The 25,279-nt window shown below is 41.6% G+C and overlaps 2 protein-coding genes across 4 annotated transcripts; both read right to left on the bottom strand.

The window, feature by feature from the left end:
- Positions 1 to 116: 116 nt before the first annotated feature.
- On the bottom strand, positions 117 to 10,720 carry gmeb2 (glucocorticoid modulatory element binding protein 2). 3 transcript variants are annotated; one of them, XM_049021918.1, is made up of 10 exons: positions 10,582 to 10,720; positions 8,791 to 8,947; positions 6,730 to 6,818; positions 3,813 to 3,943; positions 3,601 to 3,704; positions 2,980 to 3,137; positions 2,184 to 2,255; positions 1,932 to 2,069; positions 1,629 to 1,751; positions 117 to 1,536 (listed from the first exon to the last, which is right to left on the bottom strand). In XM_049021918.1, the coding sequence occupies exons 2-10, from the start codon at positions 8,919 to 8,921 to the stop codon at positions 899 to 901; spliced, it is 1,584 nt and encodes a 527-aa protein (XP_048877875.1). In that variant the 5' UTR covers positions 8,922 to 8,947; positions 10,582 to 10,720; the 3' UTR covers positions 117 to 898. The 3 variants fall into 3 exon arrangements, with proteins under 3 accessions (XP_048877875.1, XP_048877876.1, XP_048877874.1); XM_049021919.1 differs by lacking the exon at positions 10,582 to 10,720 and adding an exon at positions 9,355 to 10,209; XM_049021917.1 differs by lacking the exon at positions 10,582 to 10,720 and having other exon boundaries at positions 6,730 to 8,942.
- A 3,312-nt stretch (positions 10,721 to 14,032) lies between these two features.
- On the bottom strand, positions 14,033 to 24,245 carry stmn3 (stathmin-like 3). The gene is made up of 6 exons (XM_049021930.1): positions 24,135 to 24,245; positions 23,858 to 23,908; positions 19,059 to 19,154; positions 18,460 to 18,635; positions 17,161 to 17,352; positions 14,033 to 15,687 (listed from the first exon to the last, which is right to left on the bottom strand). Exons 2-6 carry the CDS (start codon positions 23,874 to 23,876, stop codon positions 15,628 to 15,630), a joined length of 543 nt encoding a protein of 180 aa, XP_048877887.1. The 5' UTR covers positions 23,877 to 23,908; positions 24,135 to 24,245; the 3' UTR covers positions 14,033 to 15,627.
- Positions 24,246 to 25,279: the final 1,034 nt, after the last annotated feature.

Here is a 25,279-nt window from a genome sequence, read left to right as displayed (position 1 = left end):
ATTCAAAAATTTCACAAAAACAGCCAAGAATGTAGCCAGTGAATACAAAACATTTGTCCCTAGGAAGAAAAAAAGGTATTGATATGTTGAATAAAAAAAAATCTACAGAAGCAAGGTAAAAAAGTAAATAATTTATTACTACACTTTCAATATACAGTATTTTAATTACTGTGAACCTAACCGACCAATTTTACATTAAATGTACTTTATTTACATGTCAATCATATCACATATTTACATACAAACAAAATTACTCCAGTATCTTTACTGAAATGGTCTGATTTAAGACCAGCAGGCTTATGGGAAGACACATCACTATTCTGGATTATTTGTAACAGCATGTATATAAAGACAAACGAACAAAATAGTGTCGAATATACATGAATGATTCATTCATTCATTTTCTATACAGTTGTCCATAAATGTATATCAACAATAACCAGAGGAAACTACAAAATAAAGATGTCAAATATTTCAAAGTATGACTGCAGATAATGTACCACTCTGCTACTCCATGCTGGAAAGTACCCTGTATTCGTCAACTACACTCACGCATCACTAAAAATGATGGAAAACTAATGCATCTCTTGGTTACTGACCCGAATCTAACAGACAGAAATGAATTTCAGTCACTTAAAGGCCAGCGATGCACTGTACACATTGGTACTGTACAGATTAGATTATCATATAGGATAGAGCTTCACTTTGGCCGAATAAGTTTCAAGAGCAAATGACCACATTCTTTAGAGTAAAGTGACCACCATTCATGAACGTGTCACGCACATTCTACAATGAATAGTCCCTAAAACTTAGTGTTTATACTGAAAATGGTTGGGGTTTTTGCAGCAATGCAGAAAAGCAGTTTTCTTTTTCCAAAGACCCCGGCCCGCCCCATTCGCTACTGCTTTTCCAGGGCCGGATCCATGTCCTTAACTTCGATGATTGCCGTCTCCTCGGCTTGTGTGACGACCGTCTCGATGCTGCTGGTTGGCACGGCGACAATAGTGCTGCCAGCCCCCATCACGTTTTGTAGCGTGGTGCCCAGACCAGGCAGGGTCAGCAGCTGGAAAGGGCTGACCACTTTGACGATGGTACTTCCATCCTGGATGGCGGCCGTACTGAGAACGGTCAGGTTTGACGCATCAGGTTGGATCTCCATCGTGCTGGGAAGGGCGGTAGCCGGCGTGGCTAGGACTGTGTAACCCCCAAGAAGGGGTGAGGCTGTGGCCGTAAAGGTGGCCGTTTGTTGCGAGTTGCCAATGGTGGAGCCCTGAATGGCTGTCATGACCTTGTCCAGGGGAAAGTTGGTCAGCTGAGTCAGCGGGAGCCCTGAGGCCAAAGTGATCTGCGTAGGCTGGCTGGGGAGATGCGTGGAGACGGGTGTTGGGCCAGAGACGGCCCGCGTGAGCCGGGGTCGTTTGGGAGTCGGAGGAGAGGGCGCCGGCGAGAGGGTCATGAGCACGTTGTTCAGATGCTGGGATTTGCTCTTCAGTTCTTTTGCGTGTTTCCGGTGCTCGTCGCACTGCTGTTCTAGGGCTGCGGAGGAACAGCGACAGGGAGGAAGAAGAACCTTAGACAGCTGGCAAGCACTGCAAGCGTGTCGAGCTCGGGCCTGCATTTCTGCTCACCGACTAAGCTGCGTGTGTACTGCTCCCGGTACCGATCCATTTGGCTTTTGTGACTCGTCAGCACCTTCTTCACAAGGTCCAGCATGCCAAAATTCTGCACTATGTTATTCAGCAGCACTGCATCTGAGGAAAACAGCAAGTGATTTCAGACAAGTAGAGGCAAATTCAAACTTCTGCGCAAGTACTCCTTATGTACCTTTAAATCTTTTAACGTTATATCTCGGTAAAGGGTCTGCGGCTTCTCCACAACGAAACACCCAACTTGACATTCAACACATGCAATGAGAACCAGGTGACACTGACCATTGACCTGTAATGGGGGCTGCTGAATTCGGTCTTGTAGGCCCTTCAAGGTTTCTTTCACCTCTTTCTGAAACTCCTCAATGACCTCCTCCAAAAGACCTGCCTCCTTCAGTCCTTGCCAAAAAGCAACGGTATCCTCTACAAGCACAACCCATAAAACCAGGTGAACACGGGCAACACAAACCTATACCCAAGATACAGCATCAGTACCTTGGTATATGGGGAAATCTCAACACGAGACATGAGACACACCTCCTATCGTTGTCACCCACTCTGTGCTGTCCTCGGAGGCTTCTACTGTGAACGCTGTTGGTGACCCATTCACTGGAAACGACGACAGCACAGGAATGAGCACAGGAAGCTAACGTGCCAATAAAAGAACACAGGCTGCAAACGATGTTTGTCTGCGATCTGTTTACACACTACATAAAGAACTGGTCTTTGAAGTACCTTTCAGCAGAGAAAGTGAACTATATGCACATCGAAAAGTCAGATTAACATGAAGCAATTACTTTCTATAAACACTAACAAAAACCTCCAGCATAGCATAACATGATAAAAAAAACTGCTTTATTGACAAAACGAAACAGGATGAGCAAGTCTGCCACAAAAATGGCCATAGGGACAAAGCCATAAAGTTTAGTTACTCAAAGTGTATCCTTGTGCTAAACAATGATGTTGTCTACACATAGGCAAATAAAAAATGTTTTTGGCCAGAAGATGCAGAAGGGGGCATCATCGTTTGTACACAGGAAGGCCTTTATTTCCCGTCCAGGTACATTTCAGTTTGTGATTCCTCGGTCTCACCCAGTATCGGAACACTCTTTGCCCAAGGCAGCTTGCTATAAAGACTCTTTCACGTATTTCACATGAATTCATCACACCTGAAGGTGAAGGCGGCTGATTGACAGGGTTACAATAAAAATTCGAGTAAATAATTAATAATAAAATAGTTAAAATAATCAGGGCACGGTTCTCTGTACAACAACATCCACAGACCCCAACTACATTGCAAAGGAAACCATGACGATTATAGATAAAGGATTACCGTCAGCTGATGAGGGGGTGACTGGTAGAAATTCTGTTGACTGCTGAGTGCTAAATGACACCCTGTTCCCCACCAGGTCGATCTTGGTGCTACGACACGTGTTGGAGCACACCTTGGAGTGCTGATAGAAGTCCAGCTCCCCTGAATCCATTATTTTCCTACGAGAGCAAAACAAATTTAAAATGTACAGCTTTTAAGGTTCATCACTGACCCTTAAAAAGAATAACCCCAAAAGTGCTAGCAAACTGCTGAACACACAACGCGATGGCTGGAAGGGTGCTTAGAGACAGCCGTGAAAGCTGACCAAACAAACATTTATTCGTATTGACGGCTTTTCTGGGGAGTAATAGTGTTCTCAAGTAACAGTACATTTTCTGTTTCGTGAAAATACCAGAGTATGTGCCGCACTCCCAGGAAATGAAAGTGTAGGTAGGTCTTAAAATAGCAACATGCCACAATTCAAACAACAACAAAAACCAGGAGAGCAAAGGTCTCCCAGCATCTGACTGTTGTGCGACTGCAGTAAAAGTCAAAATATATTCAGATAAGGCCGACCTATCTCCATGCCTGTAATAAAAAGAAAGTTACAGGTGCAGAAAGGCAGAGCTTAGAAAAACACACCTTAACATGATTCCGTTCAGGCGGATCGCTCGTTTCCAGTCCTTCAGCGTGGACTTCCCAGACAGATGGACAAACTCCTTTGGGCTAATGAGGTGTTCATTGTACTGAAGAAATGATAAGAGTGAACGTGCAGAAATGAACACACACACATATGCTCATACCAGAGTAATAAAAAGTGTCATTTTGTTCTACAGATCATCTGTCAAACTCACTTGGACACATTTGATGTTGATCCCGGGACAAACAAACTTCTTCCAAATGAGTACACCCTTACTGTCCCCACATGTAATGGGGTAGATGATCTCAGGCTCCATATTCTCTGCTTCCTCGGAAAGCTTCATGGCTGAGAAATGCCAAAGAAGTACGATGTTAACTTTGCTCTGCGCATAAGCCAGGCCATTCCGCAAGAATCAGGCGCAAAGAAACTCATAGTGCGCTGTTTTTACCAAAAAATACTCTAAAGCCTAAAGTTAGAGAATACTTAGAAACAATATAAATCCCCATTTATTAAGCATACTGCTACAATAAACCACCAAAACCATACTGAGATGGATTAAGCTAATAACATTTCCTACGATGCGTATGCCTTAACCACTTTTTCTTGTAACAATTGTCCATCAAAAATACAATTTAAAATTGTAATAACTATTCAGTATCAAAGTACACTCAAAACCCTAATACAGAATCAAATCATGACTTTGGACCCCATCTACATAGAGAATAGTTTAGGAAGTAGGACAGAAAAGACAAAGAACGAAGACTTTCCCTGTCTCTGTTGTCACTAAGAAGCCTCTGGCAGTGTTTATGTTCAGCTTAGTTTCGATTCACTGCGTTTAGAGTTTTGACTGGCAAATAGCTCAAACTGAAATTAAGGATGATTGACTGAACAATGCAAAGAAGGGTCGCCAGGACCAATGGGCGTCCTACTGAGGATGTGCGTCTCCATTCTAGGGTTACGGCAATGAGGCCAACAAACCGCCAGGTGACAGAGAAGCAAAAAGGCAGCCGTTATAAAAATTAACAATAAAAGCTGAATTGAATGGGGGGGGGGGACTCAGAATCAGGACATATAGCAATAATTGTGGTTTGCGCAGATTTACAGAGAACAGGGTCGAAAAAGAAAATATTAAAACTACTTACATAACAAGGAATGAATTTGAATGTGAGACTTCGTCTTCAAGAGGACTGTCCCCTCCTACATTCCTGTCATTGTATGAATGATTAAGGTATGTCTACTGATATGCATTCACACCTATATACGCACGATAGGTCTCATGACATTAGTGGCTCTTAAAAAATTATGGAATGCACATTTAGTTTCTTTGTACATAATGTATACATACATATTTGTATGACAAATACGCTGATGCCAAACAGCTGCCAAGGATTTTTTTATTTACTGATTTTTTTTAACCACAGCTCTTAAAATGGATGGATAAGCAGTATAGATATAATATTTCCCCTTTTCAAAAGCATTTTCTTCTGAGTTTAGTCATTCAGGAGATATTTAAGAAACACAGAAAACAAGGGTAATTTAGAACCAGCTAAAGCTTAAAGGTTTTACTCAAATTAATCAGCAGAAACATTTACTATAGTAACATTTCAAAGATGTGAACTCAAGTATGTCAGCAATATGTTAATGGACATACCTAAATCATTCATGCAATGAAAGGAATAAGGAGGGGACAGTACTTTTGGAGACGAAGTTTCACATTCACATTCAATCCTTGTTATGTAAGTAGCGTTAATATTTTCTTTTCATTATTAATCTATAGTGCATCCCACGGAGTTAATATAATACATCACAGATATCTTGATATAGTCATTCTACATCTATTAAAGTCAAATTGTAAGTGCTACATTTAATAAATATCCGTGTAATCGTCTGATTCGGGAGTGGATAAGCAGTTATAAAGGATCCCAAACAGAGAACTACCAACCCTGCACCACAAGTAACGAGGCGTGTGACTGCACCTTACAAAGAAATCCAGAAAACAGGCTTCTTAACCCCTCAGTCACATCGCCTTCACTCAGGAAAATACTGAAAGGTGCGAGAGTAACTGGTGCTCTTTATCTTACTATGTTCAAGGCTGAGTAGGAATCGCGGAACAAAGGTGGGTTTCATCCAAGTGCACAAATTGGGTTACATATCATGAGCTGCACATCCTGGTACTGATGCTAACAGAAATTCTTCTAATGAAAGCCAGCAAAGACACCCTAGTGTAAAGAGAGCAGACTGTAGCTCAGATACCTCTAGCTTACAGCAACAGAATTACATTAGGGTGTCTACACTAGCTATGCTAACTAACTTTCACCCACAAGTGGCTCCAACAGAATATGCAGGGGTGGGTTGTACTACAATTTAATTAAACACGTCCTTGAATCAGTCTCCTCCTCCCACTCTTCACTTTCAGGGACAATCCATCCATCTTATAACCTCTTATCCACACACACATAAACATACACTGTGGGCAATTTAGTGATGTCAGTCAGCCTAACTGCAAGTCTTTGAACTGCAATCAGAAGCAACCGGAGAAAAGCAGGATGACACAGAGGCACATGCGAGCTCCACGAACACACGTGGGATTCGAACCCCCCCAAGCATGGAGGTGTGAGTCAACTCACAGAGCCACTATGTCATCCCTTATCAGCGATAAAACATACAAACTTACACCATGGGAGGCTCGGAATTCTCATGGGAGACATTCGATCATAAATAGTTCCTCATGATCAGTTTAGTGAAGGACGGGGGTCATCAACATGGTGCCCACGGGCACCAGGATGCCCCCAAGCACCACACGAGTCGCCCGCGGACCTGTTCTAAAAATAGCACAACTCACCAGTCAGCAGCGTCTAAAATGTAATTTTATCCTGCTGCAACTCCTCTTTAATCACATTTGCATTTATATAGATTTGAAAATGACAATATCTAAAAAAAAAAACACGTTTAAAATATGTTTATCATATATGAAGTTTAGGAGGGTGTTTCAAACTGGCAGCCCTTCGTATGGCTCAATACCAGGGAAGTAGCTCTCAGTTTCAAAAAGGTTGGTGACCCCTGGCGTAGGATGTTTTTGTGACATCATCGCCTGGCATGGGCACCATGAACCCAGCCCTGGCTAACATTACCTATTACTGCTTCCTTCTCCAGAATGGGCGTTGCGGTAAAGGCAGCGGCTTCAGTCTCAGCTTCCATGCTGTCCTCCGTCACCTCCTCTCTGAGCAGTAAATTAAAAGCAATGTTAGCTTGACCACAATGCTGACAACCTACAGAGAAAAGGTGTGGGAAATCTGCATTAGCATCTACACACGGACTGATCATAATTACATGACTACGTGCAACAATTTCCATATGCAGTCATTATTTGGTGGTTTAGCCGATGTCTGTATAGTGGAGAGGAGGAATGATAGCAGGAGAGAGCGAGATGGGGAAGGGGTGTGAGGAAAGGGTGAGGAACCAGGAGGGGAATAAGGCAGTGGGGGAGTGAAGCCTGAACCTGGGTATGTTCTGGAAGGGCACATAGATGTCTAATTTGTTTAATAACTCAGCAACATTATCCGAGTTCCCCTCCACCACCTGATCACTGGTCTGCAAGCCAGTACGTTTCTTCATTCCATTCCACATTTTCTATGGGATGTTCTGCTGAAGCTTATGGTCCTGCTTATCCCTGGGCTGACTTCTCTCTTAGCTGACCTTCTTTTTAAGCTATCCTGAATCTCCTCACTTTGCTCAATACCTATATGTCCTTTTTTCATCTGAAAGGCCCTTCAGATTTTTCATTATCCGGCATGTTTTCTTGGGGAACCAGCACAACTGATATAACTGCAAATGTCCTTGTGGATGGGGTGTCATGGCGGTGCTGTGGTTAGTACTGCTGGGTCCCGGGTTCGAGTCTCCGCCTGGGCCACATGTGTGCGGAGTTTGCATGTTCTCCCCATGTCGTCGTGGGGTTTCCTCCAGGTTCTCCGGTTTCCCCCCACAGTCCAAAGACATGCTGAGGCTAATTGGAGTAACTAAATTGTCCGTAGGTGTGCATCTGTGAGAGTGAATGGTGTGTGAGTGTGCCCTGCGATGGGCTGGCCCCCCATCCTGGGTTGTTCCCTGCCTCGTGCCTATTGCTTCCGGGATAGACTCAGTACCTCCTGTGACCCAGTAGGATAAGCGGTCTGGAAAATGGATGGATGGATGGATGGATGGATGGATGGATGTCCTTGTGGATACGTCTCACAAAATGTACCCAACTTAGTTCGCGTCCTCTAAGCCTTTTCTGAAGATTCGCACCTTCTTTTGCTCACTCACTCAGTTTCTGTTGTGAAAAAGAGGTTGCTAGGTAATGGTGAATCACTGATCCATGTTCTGGCCATATCTGCCCAGGGATGGCAAGACAACAGATCTGCAAGCATTCCTGATATCTGAGTCACCCAAGTCCACTCTCTTGCTGAGCAGTTAACAGACTGGAAGAAGTTAGTCAGAGTGGACATTACAGCGATATGATTAAAATCCCAGAGATTTTCATGAAGATGTTTGGCTGCTTCACCAGCGGATGATAGAGCGTATTCTCCACTGCAGTCATGACACTGGCTGAGGGGCGCGCGTACACAACAGGAACGCCAGTGTGTGAAAACCCCCATGTCGATGCCTTAACCACATACCTGAAACTTAAGCAGTGCATCTTGGATTACACCACGTGACACAGATAGCAAGTCCCCCTCCTTTCTTCTTTCCAGTTTCAACTTGCACATATGAAAGCCATCTAGTACCATTACAGATTCAGGAGGCTCAGCTCTCAGCCAACTTTCCATAAGAATGAGGCTACAGTGTCTGCATTTGTACAATATGTAAAACTGTATTGTTTATGAAAAAAAAGGCCTAAAAACAAGCATTAGAAAATGTCACGGTAGCATCATCTCATAGAACAGGTAGGCTGTTATGACTTTAGACTGAAGCAAACTGTGCAAGTAAAATGTTTCACACACGTCAAACAATACAACCATGATAGAGGAATTTCTGAATGCTAACAATGAACTTTTGAACAATGAACAATTATTAAGAAATATCATTGAACTCTAAGATCCAAAACATCTGCCTCGACAAGTCTGCATGTTATGAATGACGGCAAAGTGCTCTGAAATCTTCAAACATCCATTTTTCAGGCTTATCTTGGCTATGAGATGGTTTTGAATACTAACCCTGGGTGGGAGATATCTGTTGTGACAAGCATTGTCTTCACCTCCTCCACAACTGCTCCATCCACGGTTGTGTCTGGTGTTGTCACGACGACGACTTCCTCTACGTGCATGCTGACTTCTGACGATGCCATAGGGGTGGTTGGCCTGACTGCCAACACTGCAGCATGATATTGTGGGAGGAGGGAGGCAGAAAGAGAAGATGTCTCATATTTAATATGTGAAAAATTTGACCAGGACAAGAAGGTGGAAAATGGGTAGATGGATAAACTGAAAGGCTACAGTTACAAATATGCTGCGTTTTGACTTTTTAGGTGCAATGACTACAGGCCGTCTTCAGGAATTTTCAGTAATGATGATAAACAGTGACAGTAATGTTAACAAAGGCTTAAATGACTATAATTATGCTTATAATTCATACTTTTCACTGAAATATTTCCTACAACACCCACTGTAAGAAACAATCAAAATGAATCCAATATGTGCTTTAAATATTTCATAATTAAAAAAACAACACTTCAGGAGAACATAACAGAATATCAAATACTATAGTAATGATAAACTGACCTGGGTTTTCCTTTTTTTGTAATTCATGCACTGCTTATCTGTATGTTGTATGCCTGCTGGTTTTATTATAAAAGAATCAGAAACAATCTTTTCATTTAGCCCATTCTAAAGTAAATTTGACAAGATACCTAGCTAACCAACAGATCTGGATTTGTGATACAAGCCACCTTAATGGTAAATGTTACACGTCAGCGTGACTCACTAATATCTACAACAGGAGAGCAAAGTTTCTTCTCTGCTTACTTAATTCATCCCATGGTAATTAAATGATATAACCACAAACATATTTTGTTGTCTCCAGGAATCAGCTCAGAGCCAGTAACCAATAGCCTATACTGACAGTGTCATGGAAACTGTAAAGGATGAATGTATTTTACAGGCAGGAGGAAAGCAAGAAAGTTCATTATCAAAGTACAAAGTCAGTATCATTGATACACGATCTTCAGAAATACAGAAGAAAATATACGACTGAAAGTGAGCTTAGTTTCGAGCTCTCTCCGTTTCAGCCATCATTTACAGTAGCCAATGATTTTATGATACACAGGTACAGCCATGCAGACGGACATTCAGACACACGTGTATTGAGAATAAAGGGCATTCCTTCCATAGAAACTGATGTCACTGAGTGATAGCAGCATAAGTCTCGCTGTCTCTGCTTGTGTGCATGTTCGGTGGAGGTTTGCGTAATGCTTGGCTCGCCACACTGTCGACCGCCACAAGCACCAGCTGCTTTCCGCACCCACATGTGGCTACGCGCGGCAGCCGCGCACGACTGGCACGAAATACTTCCTGGTACATAAGTGCAGGCGCGAGAATGGGCTGGCTAATTCAGCTCAGTGAGTCTCGTGAGCGTTTGAACGTATCTGCACGTACGCGCCCCCCTCCCTCCGTCCCTCCCCAGCAGCCCATACTACGTTCACTGCGCACGTTTAGCACGCCGTTCATGCCGGCTGGGGCAGCAACGACGTTCCGCATTGGCAACCGGAGTCGTTCTTTTTGTCGCCACCCACAATGCGCACGGTTTGACGCCAGCTAGCGCGCGGGCTGCCACGTCGACGCGCGGCAATCGGCGGCGGCGCGACGACGGCACGGCGGGCCGCATCATCCGTACGGCGGCTTCGGGCCGTGCGTCCTCACGTTGGGCCGCCGCCGAAACCAGCCCCCACCCCTCCCTCTTTTCTCAGTCAAGCTCCCAACGCACGGAAGAACCGGCTTTTCCCCTCTTACCTTCTTTTGTCTGCGAATGGAATCGGGAGACTTTCTAACTTTAAACGGAAGACTGAGGGAGGGTGAATAAGTTGGCGGTGCGCAGGCCATAAACCGAAGTGATGACGCATTATAAAAACAGGAGAGCGCGCAGGGCGGAGCTAACGTGTCTCGCGTTACCCCGGCAGTGGCAGGATGGAGTCCTGTGTGTGGAGAGGGTCGTGCATTTGGAGATATTTGAGTTTTTTGAAGATAGATATACTGGTGACAGAAGTGCATTTCGGCACAGACATAGCTATGTGGTTCCCTAACAAAGAGCTTACGTCTGAAATAAGAGGTAAAGTTTAGTTTTCGGTGTGATTGACATCCCGGTAATTACAGTGCATTACAAGGAATGTTGCTGAAAATTAGGTATATGCAAGACTGCTACTTTTTCATAATAAAATAAACGACAGATGGCACGTTTTTATGTCGGTTTTTTGCTGCTTTAAAGTTAAGAAATATTAGCTCCGTTTTATATATTGTTTACAAAGAAATTGGCTACTTACGTGTTGCCTGTTCTCTACTATGCAGTATTTGCAGCTCCACATTCTTTTGCAATTTGCTATGAAACGTTCTCACGGTAAAGAGTATTTATTAAGTACACTTGCTTTCCAATGTGGACCTTCTGTATCTCCAAAAAGGGTATTATATGAATGCAACTTATAGTTTTTCCCGTAGTCGCTTTGGTACATTAAGCAGATCGGGAATAATATTTCCATTACTACTACTACAACCTCCACGTGATCGTGTCAGTTGTGCACATCATAAAGCCAAAGTCTCATTTATTTGATCATATGATTATTTCCTTTCATCTGTCGTGTTCTACGTTATCAGTGTTTTATGTCACATTTGTCAGAATGTATTATACTGATACTCTTGAATAGTCTTACCCCCCCCCCCCCCCAAAAAAAAAAAAAAACATCTAGGCATTAGTTCACTGTTTAAGTCATTACTTGTATAATGGTTGAACCAGTTGTCATAAATCAAGCATATTCTCTATACATCTCTTCTAAATTGTTTTTATTAATGTGTCCTGGATTGATGAATTGCTCTCAACTGAATCTTGACTTTCACCAATAAAGGGGAATGTTTAAAGCACTAGATCTAGCAGTTCATTAAAATAGCTCACAGGTGCGTCAAATAAACCTTCAGTTGACAAGTATATATTGACATAGCAAAACACAGTGTTACAATTTGGCAATGGAAGAATGACAATGAAACAAACAGGGTAAACAGCCTGTTAAAAGAGGAAGAGTAAGGCTGCTTAGTGGAAGGGGAGGGAGACAAAACTGGAAGAGGTAGGAACATATATATATATATGTTTGCTACCTGTGTGTTATATTAGGCATGTAATGTACTGTTGAAATTGATATACACCATACAGAAAAAGTTCAACCTTGTGCATTTTCAGTCATTGTCATCAAAACCTTAGCCTTAGTTTACATACTTTGTATTGCATTGGTCACTAGATTCTTTACTTGATTTAGAATTTGTTTAGGAATTTTGTGCAGCAGAATGAAAGAAACGCAAATATACGATCAGTTGGCTATCAGTGAGCTTCTGTGCCTGTGATCGGAAGGTCGTTGGTTTGAGCCCAGCCTCAGCTGAATAGTTGCGTGTCTGTTAGCTCTGAGCAAGGCCCTTACCCCCTCCTAGCTCCTGGGGTGCTGCAAGCTGGTTCACTCTGCATGGTGACCCCCAATCTTGCTCTCATCTGCATAAGTGTCTGTGTGTTTCATGGAGAGTCAGATGAGGCATGAGAAGAGAAGCATTCTGATGTACATGTGCTCATATTTGTCCGAATCACAAAATTAAGGATCATTTAATTGCAATGAATAAGATAATTTGTCAAACACAATAAAAAAAAATACTTAAGGTTTATGTCATGTTTAAATGTTTATTCAGGTTTTCTAACATTTGAATTGCTACACGTTTGTTAATTGCTTATTGACATAGTGTGATAAAGGAAGTTGGGCTCTTTAGGCATACGAGCAACACTTAAAATCTCTGGGGTTTTGCCTCAACAGAATGATGCAATTTTCATGTAAGCAAAGCAACAATGCCACCTGCTGCGACAGATATCTTGATCTGGGAACATTGCATGCAGAAGCATCTGATGCAACATATCCGGATGTTTAAGATATAAATAAATCAAAATAACTTCCTGGACTGGAACACGTTGTGACAGAGAAAATACCACAGAAACCTGTGAACATCTCTTTCCTGCTTTTCTGATTGCAAGATTGCAGATTCAGCCAGCACCCCTGGAGCTCTTGTCAAGGTTCCAATTATGACATCACTCCATCAGCTATGGGACTTGATCCAACGACCTTCTGCGTTGTTTTACAGCCTTCTGTATTATAGCTACACATGAGTAGCTCAATCCATGCTTTTTAACTACGTTGTTTAAGGAACTTATTTGTCAATATTTTGGATGCTGTGTCTTTAACAATCTCTGCAATATGTTTGAAGTCTTTTAAAAGTACCGTTTAGCCAAATTCCTTCACATCTTACCAGGGTGTGGCAAAGAAAGCAGTGTATTCCATGTCATTTGCATAGATCCGGGCATGTCAGTTTTTACCTCGGAAGTTATGCACGTATTAAGCAAAGAACAGAAGAGCCATAACAATTAGCTGTCATCTACCTTCCTGATTACCTGTTGCTGTCAAATTAGTAATGTCAACTCAGTGAACCCACGTTCAGGTGTGTCAGGTTTGAATTATATTTAGGTGCTTTCCCTACAAGTTCATAATCACATTTTGCTAATATAGCAAGAATACATAAATGCCAGTTAGGTAAGGAAGTGAAACGTGACAATTATGTGGTAATTAGGTGTTTTCCCTGTATCTTCATGATCATTCCAGTAATGAATTACAAATACCAGACCAATAGCAGCTAGATAAGGAAGTGAAACAAGGTTATTACGTGGTGCTTTATTCCCTGATAATCTACTGATCTTAACAATTACTGTGCGACAGGTGAAATACCTTAAAATATAAGTCAGAGGTGCCCAGTCTCACTCAATGGTCATTTAGCTTTTGGTCTTAAATTGCTTTGGCCAGAGTCATTATTGAGATGGTGAGTTTTATGGATTCATCTCTTATAAAACCTGGTCCACCAAGTTCTCTGCTGGCCACCTCTGATGTGAGTAATGGTAGGTGTGTCTTTATTTCCCCCCCCCCCCCCCCGCACACACACACATGTATTTTGGCACGTGCAGCTGCGGCCTGAAAACAGTGTGTCAGCATAGTACGTGCGGTACTTAGAGGAAGTTCACTGCATAAACCGTCTGGTGGGTGCCCCCAAAAGGCAAAAGCACAAATTCATTTTGCCACTACATTCATGCTGTGGTTTTCAGTTAGGCGTGACAATACAGACATAAAATGTAGAGGGGTGCTTGGAATTTTAAATGCTTGTTGATTTTCTTCAGTACTGTTTATAGCCTCATTTATTCAAGATCTTGGAATAACAAAATAATATCCAGTATATTGGCCAATACACTGAGTGCAGAGAGGTTTAGCATCTAGCAAAGGGGAATGATAAGCTATGTGTGAATGGTAACACATCCAGACCATACGAACTGGCATGGTAGGAAATGTATAATGTCTTTGTGTTTGAATACAAAATGGTAGCTGAGAAACATCTGAGAAGGTCTGTCACCTCTTTAATTCAGCTCTCAGTTGTTTCCATTCTTGGTGTCACTGAACATAAAATATAGGTTTGTGCTCTACAAGAATATTTGTATTTTAGTGAATGATCCATTCAGCTTCCATTGTTAGTGAGAATGCTACCTTGTCATGATGGATATATACAAACTGAGTCTTCATGAATAGCATTTACCTATTAAACACCAAAACTTATGAATAACATCACACAGTAAAACATCCTAGCAGAGTAATATTATTCATTAGTTAAAGCACGTTATATTAATGTCAAATTGCAATGATTTTGAAGAAGTTGATTGATCAGGTAATAATTAATATTTTGTGTATATAACTTATCGTTAGCTGGCAACCCAAAAAAACGTTTGGTGCCACAGGAAAGAACCGCACTGCATTAAGAGTATGATTTCGTAACATTAGAAGCATTCATTTCTATGGATACTTTGGAGATTTGTAATCTAGTGTGTATTACTTTGGAATATTATTACCTTCAAAAAAGGTTACCAGGGACTTATAAACCTGTACCCACTAAAGCCAACAAAAGAATATTTTTTGTCAAAAAAATACATTTTTCCCTGCAGTACGGTGTATTGTGTGCTAAGTGACATTTGCACAGATTGCACGTCTAAAGCATAAATGATATGCAACAATTACCTGTGTTAATTACCAGGTTTTAAACTGTAATTTTGGCACTGAACAAAGCAATTGCAAGGAGATGAAGAAGCTTTAGGTCAAGAATTCAAGCGACCATCTTCAATATGTGCCCTAGATATAATAGACAGCAATGAAGTTCAGATATATTCAGATAAAACTGACACGTAAGCCTTAGATTAGAGTTAACTGTAGTTGCACTTGCGCTCCGATTACATCACTAATAACTCTTTTTTGTTTTGCAAAAATAAAATGAAGCTTAATAGCTTTGGCGTGTACTGTGATACGTTATATTGGTTTATGAAGTACTGGATAATTTCTACAGTTCTTTTTTATCTCGGACTACACACCCCTCAACGAACTCTTTATTATCTTGTAAAATGACGCTGTGTATTTCACAGTCAGAGACTGAATTTGATTTATGTTGAATGTTGAGCCAAGTAATGTGGAGGAGCGTATATGGACACTTATTGGCTTAAAAACACTGAACAATTCGATGAAAAAAAAACTAAAATCAAATAAGTATATTAATATATTAATGTATATTAAATATATTACCGCAAACCTCTTGAGAACTGTCTTTTTCCTGACTGTGAAATTAACATGTGGAGTTTGGTGATGAGCTTTGAATAAAAAAGAATCCGGACAGCAGAATTGCCTAAGTTTGGGACAGCCGGAACACTCTTTCTCGGTAACCGTTTGGAGGGAATGCTCAGCCGGACAGTTCTGCCTGGAGCTCCTTGTTTCGGCGAACGTCAGCTGCATGCTTTTCCTGGAAAGAGAGAGAAAATAATGCAAATGGAAGACTTGGGACTTGTAGCTGTCTGAACCATCCTTTCTTAACATCTTGCTGTACACATTTAAATAAATAACATATGATCGATATTACAATAATACCTGATTATTCAGCACCATATGAACAATTTCAAGGTTACTGTGGATGACTTAGCACATAATTCCTGTGTAACCCATCCATCCATTTTCCAAACTGCTTATCCTACTGGGTCATGGGGGGTCTGGAGCCTATCCTGGAAGCAATGGGCATGAGGCAGGGAACAACCCAGGATGGGGGGCCAGCCCATCACAGGGTACACTCACACACCAGTCACTCACACATGCACTCCTGTGGGCAATTTAGCAAGTCCAATTAGCCTCTGCATGCTTTTGGACTGTGGGGGGGAAACCGCAGCACCCGGAGGAAACACCACGACGACATGGGGAGGACATGCAAACTCCACACACATGTGACCCAGGCAGAGACTCGAACCCGGGTCCCAGAGGTGTGAGGCAACAGTGCTAACCACTGCACCACCGCCCCCTCCTGTGTAACCTCTTCAGGTAAAAGCACAACAGAAATGAAATTCAGTTAATGAGCATTATGACCACAATTTATCACTCAGTTTATAAAATTTCTTTATATGGTAGCAAATCAATTCTACTGTGATCCCATTTCATAAAAGGGTCATGCCTCCGTATGATAAATGTCTTGTTATTCAGTGTTAAATTAATGTCGAAAGGAAATGCAAGCAATCACATTAATTGATAAGCAAATGTTTTGGTGTGATGCTTATGATCTTGCATGGAATTTTAATGACAGTGTTATATATAGTGTTACTAACCCTAACCATTAATCTTATGTACATCTCATTGCTGGCTAATTAGTCACTACAAATTTCAAGGTCTTCTATTTAATACCTATACTGTGCTGATGTTTGCACCCTGCAATTAAGGGAGCCTAATAAATAAGCAATATCATGGGGAATGAACTTTGGTACCAATGACTCCCATGAGTGTGAATTTTTCTATTATGCGAATAGTGTTACTATGACCTTTTCTCTTGTGTTTACCACTTTAATCTAAGTAGCAAGCGGGGAGGTAGCGATATGTAGCAGAAGTGTCACCTGACAGACAGAGTACCATGTTTTTAACATTACATGTTTACAAGCCCAACGATAGACTTGTTATTCCATTTCCATCTTAATCAAATAAGCAGACATTTTTAGCCCAAGAAACATCCAAGGACCAGTTGGTGTTAAGGGTCCATTTGTGATATAATTATGCTGTTGGCCAAAGGATTTGAACCCACGACCTGCTGGATATGGGCACAGACTGCTAATTTACAGAGACATTTATTGCCTTTGTTAAAGTAAAGGCACTGCCATGACATTCGCAACAGCCCCAAAATGTCAAAAATGTTAACAGCATTTCCCAACTGAAATAACTGAAGATAAGAGCCATTTCTTGCCTTTTCGCGGAGTTTCTGCTTTAAGGCGTTGAAGCGGGCCTCTCTGTTCTCCTTATTAACCTCCATCTTGTAGCTCAGCTTCTCCTCGGCCATCTTGCTGAAGTTGTAGTTGTCCTCGAGGGCTTTGTGGAGCACCACCCTCTCGTGCTCGCGCCTCTCCGCCAACTGCTTCAGCACGTGGACCTCGTGGGACTGCGAGACGCAGGACACGCGGCGCAGAAACGTCAGCACCCGGTACTGACATCCTAACGGCATGACTGGAAACACAGCCTGTTACACGTGCAAGCATCAGCAGAGGTCATGCGGGAACAGATGGTTCCCTGTGTGTCATTTTCTCGTTTCCAAATCACTGGGCGTGCAACGTGTGATTATAATGCAATTATGGCAACAGTAGGTAACACTTGTACCCATATGCAATTCATTATGATACAATTTACATAATTTTTTTATTTTTAAAGTATTTACTCAGTATTATTATACTTGCATTCTTTGGTCTACATATAGAAAGCGCAGACAAAACCCATCCATTCATTTTCCATACAACACATTACAAGGCAGGAGGATGGACACCCACTGTGGACAGAAATGTATTAGAAATATGTGTATACCTGTCACCATGGAAACGACAATTTTCCTAGACATACAACTATAGACCTTACAATTGTTTCTGGCCTGACAGCTGGGTGATCATGCCAATTACAGGCAGCCATCAGCTGAAAGAGTGTCTCGTCGGCTGCAGCGGAAAGGTGGGGTGTCAATCGGGCTAAATGGGTGCATTTAGTGAGCATTACGCTGCTGCTGCACGACCTCGACGTACATCGTCTAATATCTTTTGAGCCATCATCTCTGGCCTCAATATTCCCTCATCTCTTCACAAAGCAGAACTTGAATGTGCTAAATTTGAAAGAGAAGACAAGTCTCTATCCATAGATCATTTTCACACACTATTGCTTGGGACATGTTTATCCATCCATTTTCCAGACCGCTTATCCTACTGGGTCGTGGGGGGTCCAGAGCCTATCCCGGAAGCAATGGGCACGAGGCAGGGAACAACCCAGGATGGGGGGCCAGCCCATCGCAGGGCACACTCACACACCATTCACTCTCCCACCATTCACTCACACATTATTCTTTCACACATGCACAGCTATGGGCAATTTAGCAATTGACCCAACTTAAATTAGCCTCAGCATGTTTTTGGACTGTGGGGGGAGGACATGTTTATGAGAGTATTATATCGTTACTTCACAATACACGATGCCACCATAGCCTCGATATGCAGAATGTGAGCGTCCCCACCTTTCTCCTCTCCTCTGCGGCCTCCAGCCTCTTCTGCAGCTCATGGAGGGAGACGTCCTTCTTTGGAGGAGAGGCTAGTGGCTGAGGGCAGTCTGGGGACAGGTCGGTTGGGGCTTTCAGTATGACCTCAAAGTACTGGCCAGAAGCACACTTGTTAATGGGCTTCACCTCCATGTCTGTTGATGGAGACAATGAGTTACATGTTACATCTAAACAGGACCGGCATTCATCTATCCATCGTCCATAACGGTTCTTCCAGGACAAGCTCATCATGAGGCTAGAGAATATGCTGAGAAAGGATGGAGCCAAGGGCTTTAATATTAAATATATAGTATGCACTATCAAATATTATGTATTACTAATATTTATGTATTTATATGATTCGTGTTTGAGGTTCTGTGATCTTTCATCCAGCTCCAGCAATATCCCCGTTCACGGCACAATCACGAATCATCGAAATCGTGAATGTCGAGTCTGCGGATGTGTTGGAGTTACTGTATTTCCTGTTTCAGCTTTACTGTATACTTGGTGTGTGTGTGAGCATATCAGACAACCAGAGATAATTCAGAATGGTGTAATTCACATGCACTTGTACAGACCTCCATATTGGTAAATGCTGTTACGATGTGGCTGGGAGTACAAGCAGGAGCAGATCAGAGACAGCATGGACATCTCCTGAATTTTCTCTTTGTAGGCTGCAAGATAAATGTCACAATAAAATCAGGAGACACAAAACATTATGACTGTCGTGTATAAAACCTGTGTTAAGGGTTCATTTTTATTTTGAAAAAGGTTTATTATTGACAGAGGTTTACTCATATTTGTTGGTATCATAATTGCAATCATTCTTTAATGAAAAACACCACGTTAAAGCTGCTTGGTTGCAAGTAATCTTCATGGAGCCCCAGAAGCAGAGGTTATAAGGAATGATACATGCTTGGAAAAGCATAAGCCAGGGCTGTTCAAATCACGGTCCTCAAGGGCCGAGTCCTGCTGATTTCCCAGCTCCCCTTTGCCTGGGAACCAGGTGTGAAGCCTTCAGCCAATCAGAATCAGTCATTATTAAACTAACTGCACGGGAGAATGGAAAACAAGGCCTGGATTTGGAATCAAGGTCCACATTTAAAGAGACCTGCCATGAAAGTCATGAAATCACTCCTGGCTTAGAGCAATTTTGAAGATACTGAAGCATCCATTTCGCTCATGGTTCTTCATCATGCTGTTCATAACCATCATGTAAATATAGCGTCTATAGCAGGGGTAGGGAACCTGATCCATGGAGAGCCGGTGCGGGTTTTTGGGATGACCTTTCAGTCAGCCAATAATAAAGCAGCGATTTTCAACTCCAGTCCTTGGAATCCACTGTTATTGGCTGACTGAGAGGCCATCCCAAAAACCCCCACCCACACCGGCTCTCCATGGATCAGGTTCCCCACCCCTGGTCTATAGATTGACTTCAGACTCCACTTAACATCTTCTGACAGAGGGGATCGTTGCTTAAGAATCACAAAAAGAGCCTCATTGGCATTAAGACACACAGAAAAGAAAACAACAGACCATGTCGGTCTGTCAGTTAAAGCTATTACCTAAGAGTACACAGTTTAAAGCATTTAAAACTTTAAATATTTTACTAATTAATAATTGTACTGCACTAAGTCATACATAACCTGGACATTAACCATAAAAGGTGGACATTATTATTATGTTGCTTCTGTTGAATTATCCATTATTCTCTGTTACCAATCCGTGGCGTGAATTTGAAAACTATTTATAGAATTTATATAATGTATCATAATGAATTTCGCAATATAAAATATATAACGCGACTGGTCAACTCGCATTGGACCTTCTATGGAAGGGTTAATCATAGAATGGTTTAAGAGTTAGGTCTGATGATCTTTTAATTCATTTTTACTGATAAAATAATTAAAATATTACATTTCAAGGCTGGTCCAGGAGTTTTTTTTTGTTCCAGTCAGGGACTGAATCACCCAATTAAATTAAATTGGTTGATTAAATCCATTGAACTTCTGCATTTACTGGTGTAACAAGACCTTAAAACTTCCCAGATTTCACCCACCATGACTGGAATATTGTGTAGTATCTATGCAATAATACCATGGATGAATTTTCATCCAGCACCACTTACAATAATTGCTGCTAACACCGGGATTCCTGTACAATATCCTTGTAGGTCATTTTAACACAGACAAGACCTGTATGTGAAAACGTACTAAAACTCTCTCTTTAGAAACACAGTGTTAAATCAGAATTGAATCTTTTTAGTTCAGACGATAACAGACGAACGAATCTGGCCTGCGTATTTCAGAGATGGACTACCTGACATCTGAAGCTGACCTGATTTACTACAGAAAGACACATCCTGACGACAAGGCTTTTACCACAAGTCCTGCAGAAGAATCCTACTGCACTTATCTTTTACTGCTAAGACAGTTACGAGGATGGCCTGTTACAGAAGTCATGAGATGTCCTGCACGTTACTGCACAGGAACATATTGTGCTTTCTGCCAGCTAGAAATTTAGAAATGGGACAAAGCCATCATTCTTAGTTTCTAAATCAATGACTGAGTTTTACTCCAGTCTAATGGGAACACAAAGTCACCTCTCGCCACAGTCACCCGAATCACACTGTCTATGGCTTGTTCCTCCGCCACTGAGAACTGGCCTGGTTAGGCCTGTGTGATTGTTCCTGACAGACAGAAGCAATTTGTAGTAAGGAGCTATTGCTAGATATGATACTCTACAGTAAGGTGAGGAGGTATGGTGGCTGTATTGTAAATCAATGAATTGTTTGGCATATACAGTATACATCCATCCATCCATCCATTTCCTGAAACTGGTTCTCCTATTCAGGGTCTCGGGGGGGTCTGGAACCTGTCCCAGAGGCTACAGGTACAAAGCAGGGAACAACCCAGGATATATAAATATGGTTTTAAAATAGAATCAGACTGGATTCAAATAATGGAGGATAGTCATGAGTCAAGGTGTGATATAAGCATGAATAAATGTGCAGGCATGTTTATTATCTACGTCATTCATTATTTGCAGATCTTTATTACTACTCACTCTATTTTTCTTTTATTCTTGTAAATATATATATATATATATATATATATATATATTTTTTTTTTTTTTTTTTTTTTTTTTTCTACTTTCTTCATAATTATATGTTTAATTGGAGGGTAAAATCAACAGCATTTTGTGTGTTTTGGGAGGCACTGGGCTTCAGGTGGTGCCCCCCAGTGGCGGTGACACGCCATCACGCTCCGGTGCTGTCTGGTATAAACCATGGTAATACCACACTGCTGTATGCCTTCCCCGATTCATGCTTCCCTATCAATTACATCAGCTTGTAATAGTACAGTTTTTCATTGCCAATCCAGTGCCTCTAACTAATTATTAATAACGATTAATAATTAAATATTATTCTAAGAACTACTAAAATATACCCTATATCATGCCTGTTGGGAGAAGAAAAGCTGTGTTTCATGGGAATCAGTTCAGCTACCATGCTAATAACAGCCCAAGAAACGACTTTACTGCTGTTTATCTAAGGACCTGCATGAGAACTACTGTAAATATTACATTCCTGGATTGTCTGACCCATAAGTCTTTAGATAACATCATGTTCTGTCAGTGTATGAAAAAGCTTTACTCAGAGGTTACTTTAATAATCTCTGAATTACTAAAACTAAACATGCAGGAGAAATGGCTTCCAAAGCCCTTGCAGTGTATAAATGGTCACATGGCTTCGGATTGCGACAAAACAGTGGAAGTGGAAATATCCTAAAACACGAGGAAAGAATGTCATTGAGAGTATTTCAGGAAGGCTCTGCCAGGACCGAACCAGGACAGAGTCTTGTTTTTCCGTGAAGAATTCACAGCTCATTACAACAGATGTTACGTAATATGCCGAAACCCCTGCTCTGTGTCTGTCAACAGATACATGACTGAGTATTTATTTAAATTAATTTTTATTTAGCTCATCCATCCATCCATCCATCCATCCATCCATCTCTCAACCACTAATCCTAGTCAGAATCTTGGGGGTCTGGAGCCTATCCCAGGCAGCATAGGGCCCAAGACTGGAATTAAACCCCAGATGGAATAGTAGTAAATCACAGCATATTCATTTAGTGTCTTCTCTGTTTTGCAGTGTAAAGCTGCAGGGGGCTTATTTAAGCACTCTGGCTAAAATGCATGTGCCATATGTATGAAAACAAACCAAACTTTTACATAACATACAACCAGATTGCATGAATATTTAATTCACAGAGCGTGTGATTGAAATCTGCTCCACGGAAAATGTCTCGTATTTGAAAGATGCCTTTTGACTTCTACGCCACCCGTATTGCCGAGTGACATAAAACACTGTAGCCTGGCTGAAATGTGGATTCTTCCAGACATCTCGTGAGAAAGGTGACAGCCACCCCCCCCACTTCCGTCTTTAGCTTCTCAGTGGCTTGCTAAGGAAGCCTTTCTGCCAGAATTGAGGACATAAATCTATGTGCCCTTTATTTGGAGCAAAAGCACTTGGCCGTATGGAATACTTGACTTTTTTTCCTTTGTCCCAGAGTCCACTCACACGTGTAAACAGAATTAAGGTCCAATTCATCACCATTTCCCATCTCCCTGAATTCAGCCCAGCCCACTGGGAAAAGGGCCTCTAGTTCCTATCCTGCCGATCTCAACAGTTTATTAAAAGGAAAACCCTTCCCTGTAACAGAAATGCCGCATAAAACACAACAGCAATGGCATCGCTCTGAAATGTGGTTTGTCACATTACAAGCCTTATCGCCCTGCATTGCTGCCAGAGCATCCGCTCACCAAAACGAAAACCTTCGCATCTAAAAACGGCGCAGCGAATCCTCAAATCGCAAGCTCTGCAGCAGAAGTCCGTGTGCCTTTTCTTAATGGTCCCATGAACTCATGCACTGTTCTAACCTTTCGATCACAATCTGCTGCCAATCTAGCACAGTGTAAACAGTCTTTGACAGATACATATTTTTATAAAAAATATCTCTTTTGTGGATGAGGATTCCTGGACGGATGTGATTTGTGAACTACTCCCATCTTAACCAATGAAATAAGGTTTTTTTCCCCTTCAATTTCCTTATAATTCAATTGACCCGTAGCTGCATGTCAATAGATCAGCATCACTATTATAATTAATATTACAGATATATGGACCCTGCTCAGTACCACCCACATAATCTCTGCAGTCACGAAAATAACCAAAATATTACATTAAATAAAAAAAAAACAATGATTCAATTGTCCACTCTATCCCTCCCACTTTGTAGAAAATGGCTATGCAGATAACTGAAAGCATTCATAGGTGTGTTTCAGGCAGAAAACAGAGCTTAATGCATCCTACCTGCTACAATGTTAGCCATGGTAGCTTCAGCCTCAGGGCGGAACAGGGTGTCTGACGGATGGACGAGAGAGAAAGTGTAAAAGCCAAGCTGGGTCTGTGTGCCCGCTCCTCAGTGGTGCAATGCAATGCTAGTGCTGCTGGTTGCCTAGCAAGCAGCGGGGAGCCGGCTCACGTTAAGCAGAAGGGGGCTGTAATGTGCAAAGCACAGCGAAGGGTGAGGGGAAGGCATGGAGTCGCGCACACAGACACACAGCCTCTCCCTCTCTCTTTCCCTTACCTCTCTAATGGAATATTAATCTCTCGTTTGCTTAAATAACACAGATCTGCTTGGAAGGCTTTGGGTACGATGCAGGAACAGATCCATTACCTTCTGAAATAAAAACAAGGCAAAGGTGGGTAGGGTGGGGGGCAGTGGGGGTGGGGAGTGCCGTTGAGAATAAGCCACACCCTTTTCTGATTTTTTTTTTGCGTCAAAAAATCTTCCACAAATTAATGGATCTTTAATTGGCATGCACATTTTTGATCAATCAAATCAAATCACCGCGACTTCATTTTCATAGTCTCCTTTCATTTCCCAGCTAATAATACAATGGTTTTCAAACCTAACTCCAGGATCTAAAATATAAGTATATTAAATGTAATTCAAAAATATTTTATATAGTATATCTATAAGCACTACAGTGCTAAATTTGAAATTTGAAAAACAACCAAATATCCAAGTAATTAAAAAAATAGATTTATAAAATACCTTCACTAGTTGTTTACTTGTAAACCTATATAAAACATCAAATAGAAGCCGTATGTCTTGTCTGTAGGATACAAGAAATTCTGATTCCTTCTTACGTATCACATATTTTTCAGGAAATAAATATTGTTAAAATCAAACACCTGTGACACATTGAATTTCCTTATGTTTTCCACCCATAGCTTCCGAAAAGCACATTACATTTTCATTCTCATGTATTTCTTTGGTCTGCGCCTCTGTAATTATAAATGTGCTCAATGCTTTATTGTTCCGGCTACACGACCGAAGAGCTATCGATTATCTGCCTTTTTTTCATGTGGAACACGAATGCGGCTGCTGGCCTTTGTCCGACTGTGGAGCACTAATTAATTGCCATCTAATCGGCAACAAGTATTTAAAAGGATTCGGCCGTGTTTTGGAGATACATTTCCTGCCACGATCGATATGGTACTAGGATGCGTCTCTCGGGTTTCCATGAAATAATTGCTGTTATGAATAATGCATGGTTTTTCATTTTTAGGAACACTAATATCGTCCCCAGGCTTCCTGTTAAGCTCTGATTTCTCACTAATAACGTATAGAGTATAATATGCAAATCAGAACGCACAGATGAAATGTGTCCACTGTTAGGCACCGAATCGTAGTCTGTCAGATGCTCACTCATTACTTTGGGAATT

The sequence above is a fragment of the Brienomyrus brachyistius genome, chromosome 8, assembly GCF_023856365.1.
Source record: "Brienomyrus brachyistius isolate T26 chromosome 8, BBRACH_0.4, whole genome shotgun sequence".
NCBI classification, from domain to species: domain Eukaryota; kingdom Metazoa; phylum Chordata; class Actinopteri; order Osteoglossiformes; family Mormyridae; genus Brienomyrus; species Brienomyrus brachyistius.
Note: the sequence above shows the minus strand (reverse complement) of the source record. Positions and strands in the feature narration are given on the sequence as shown.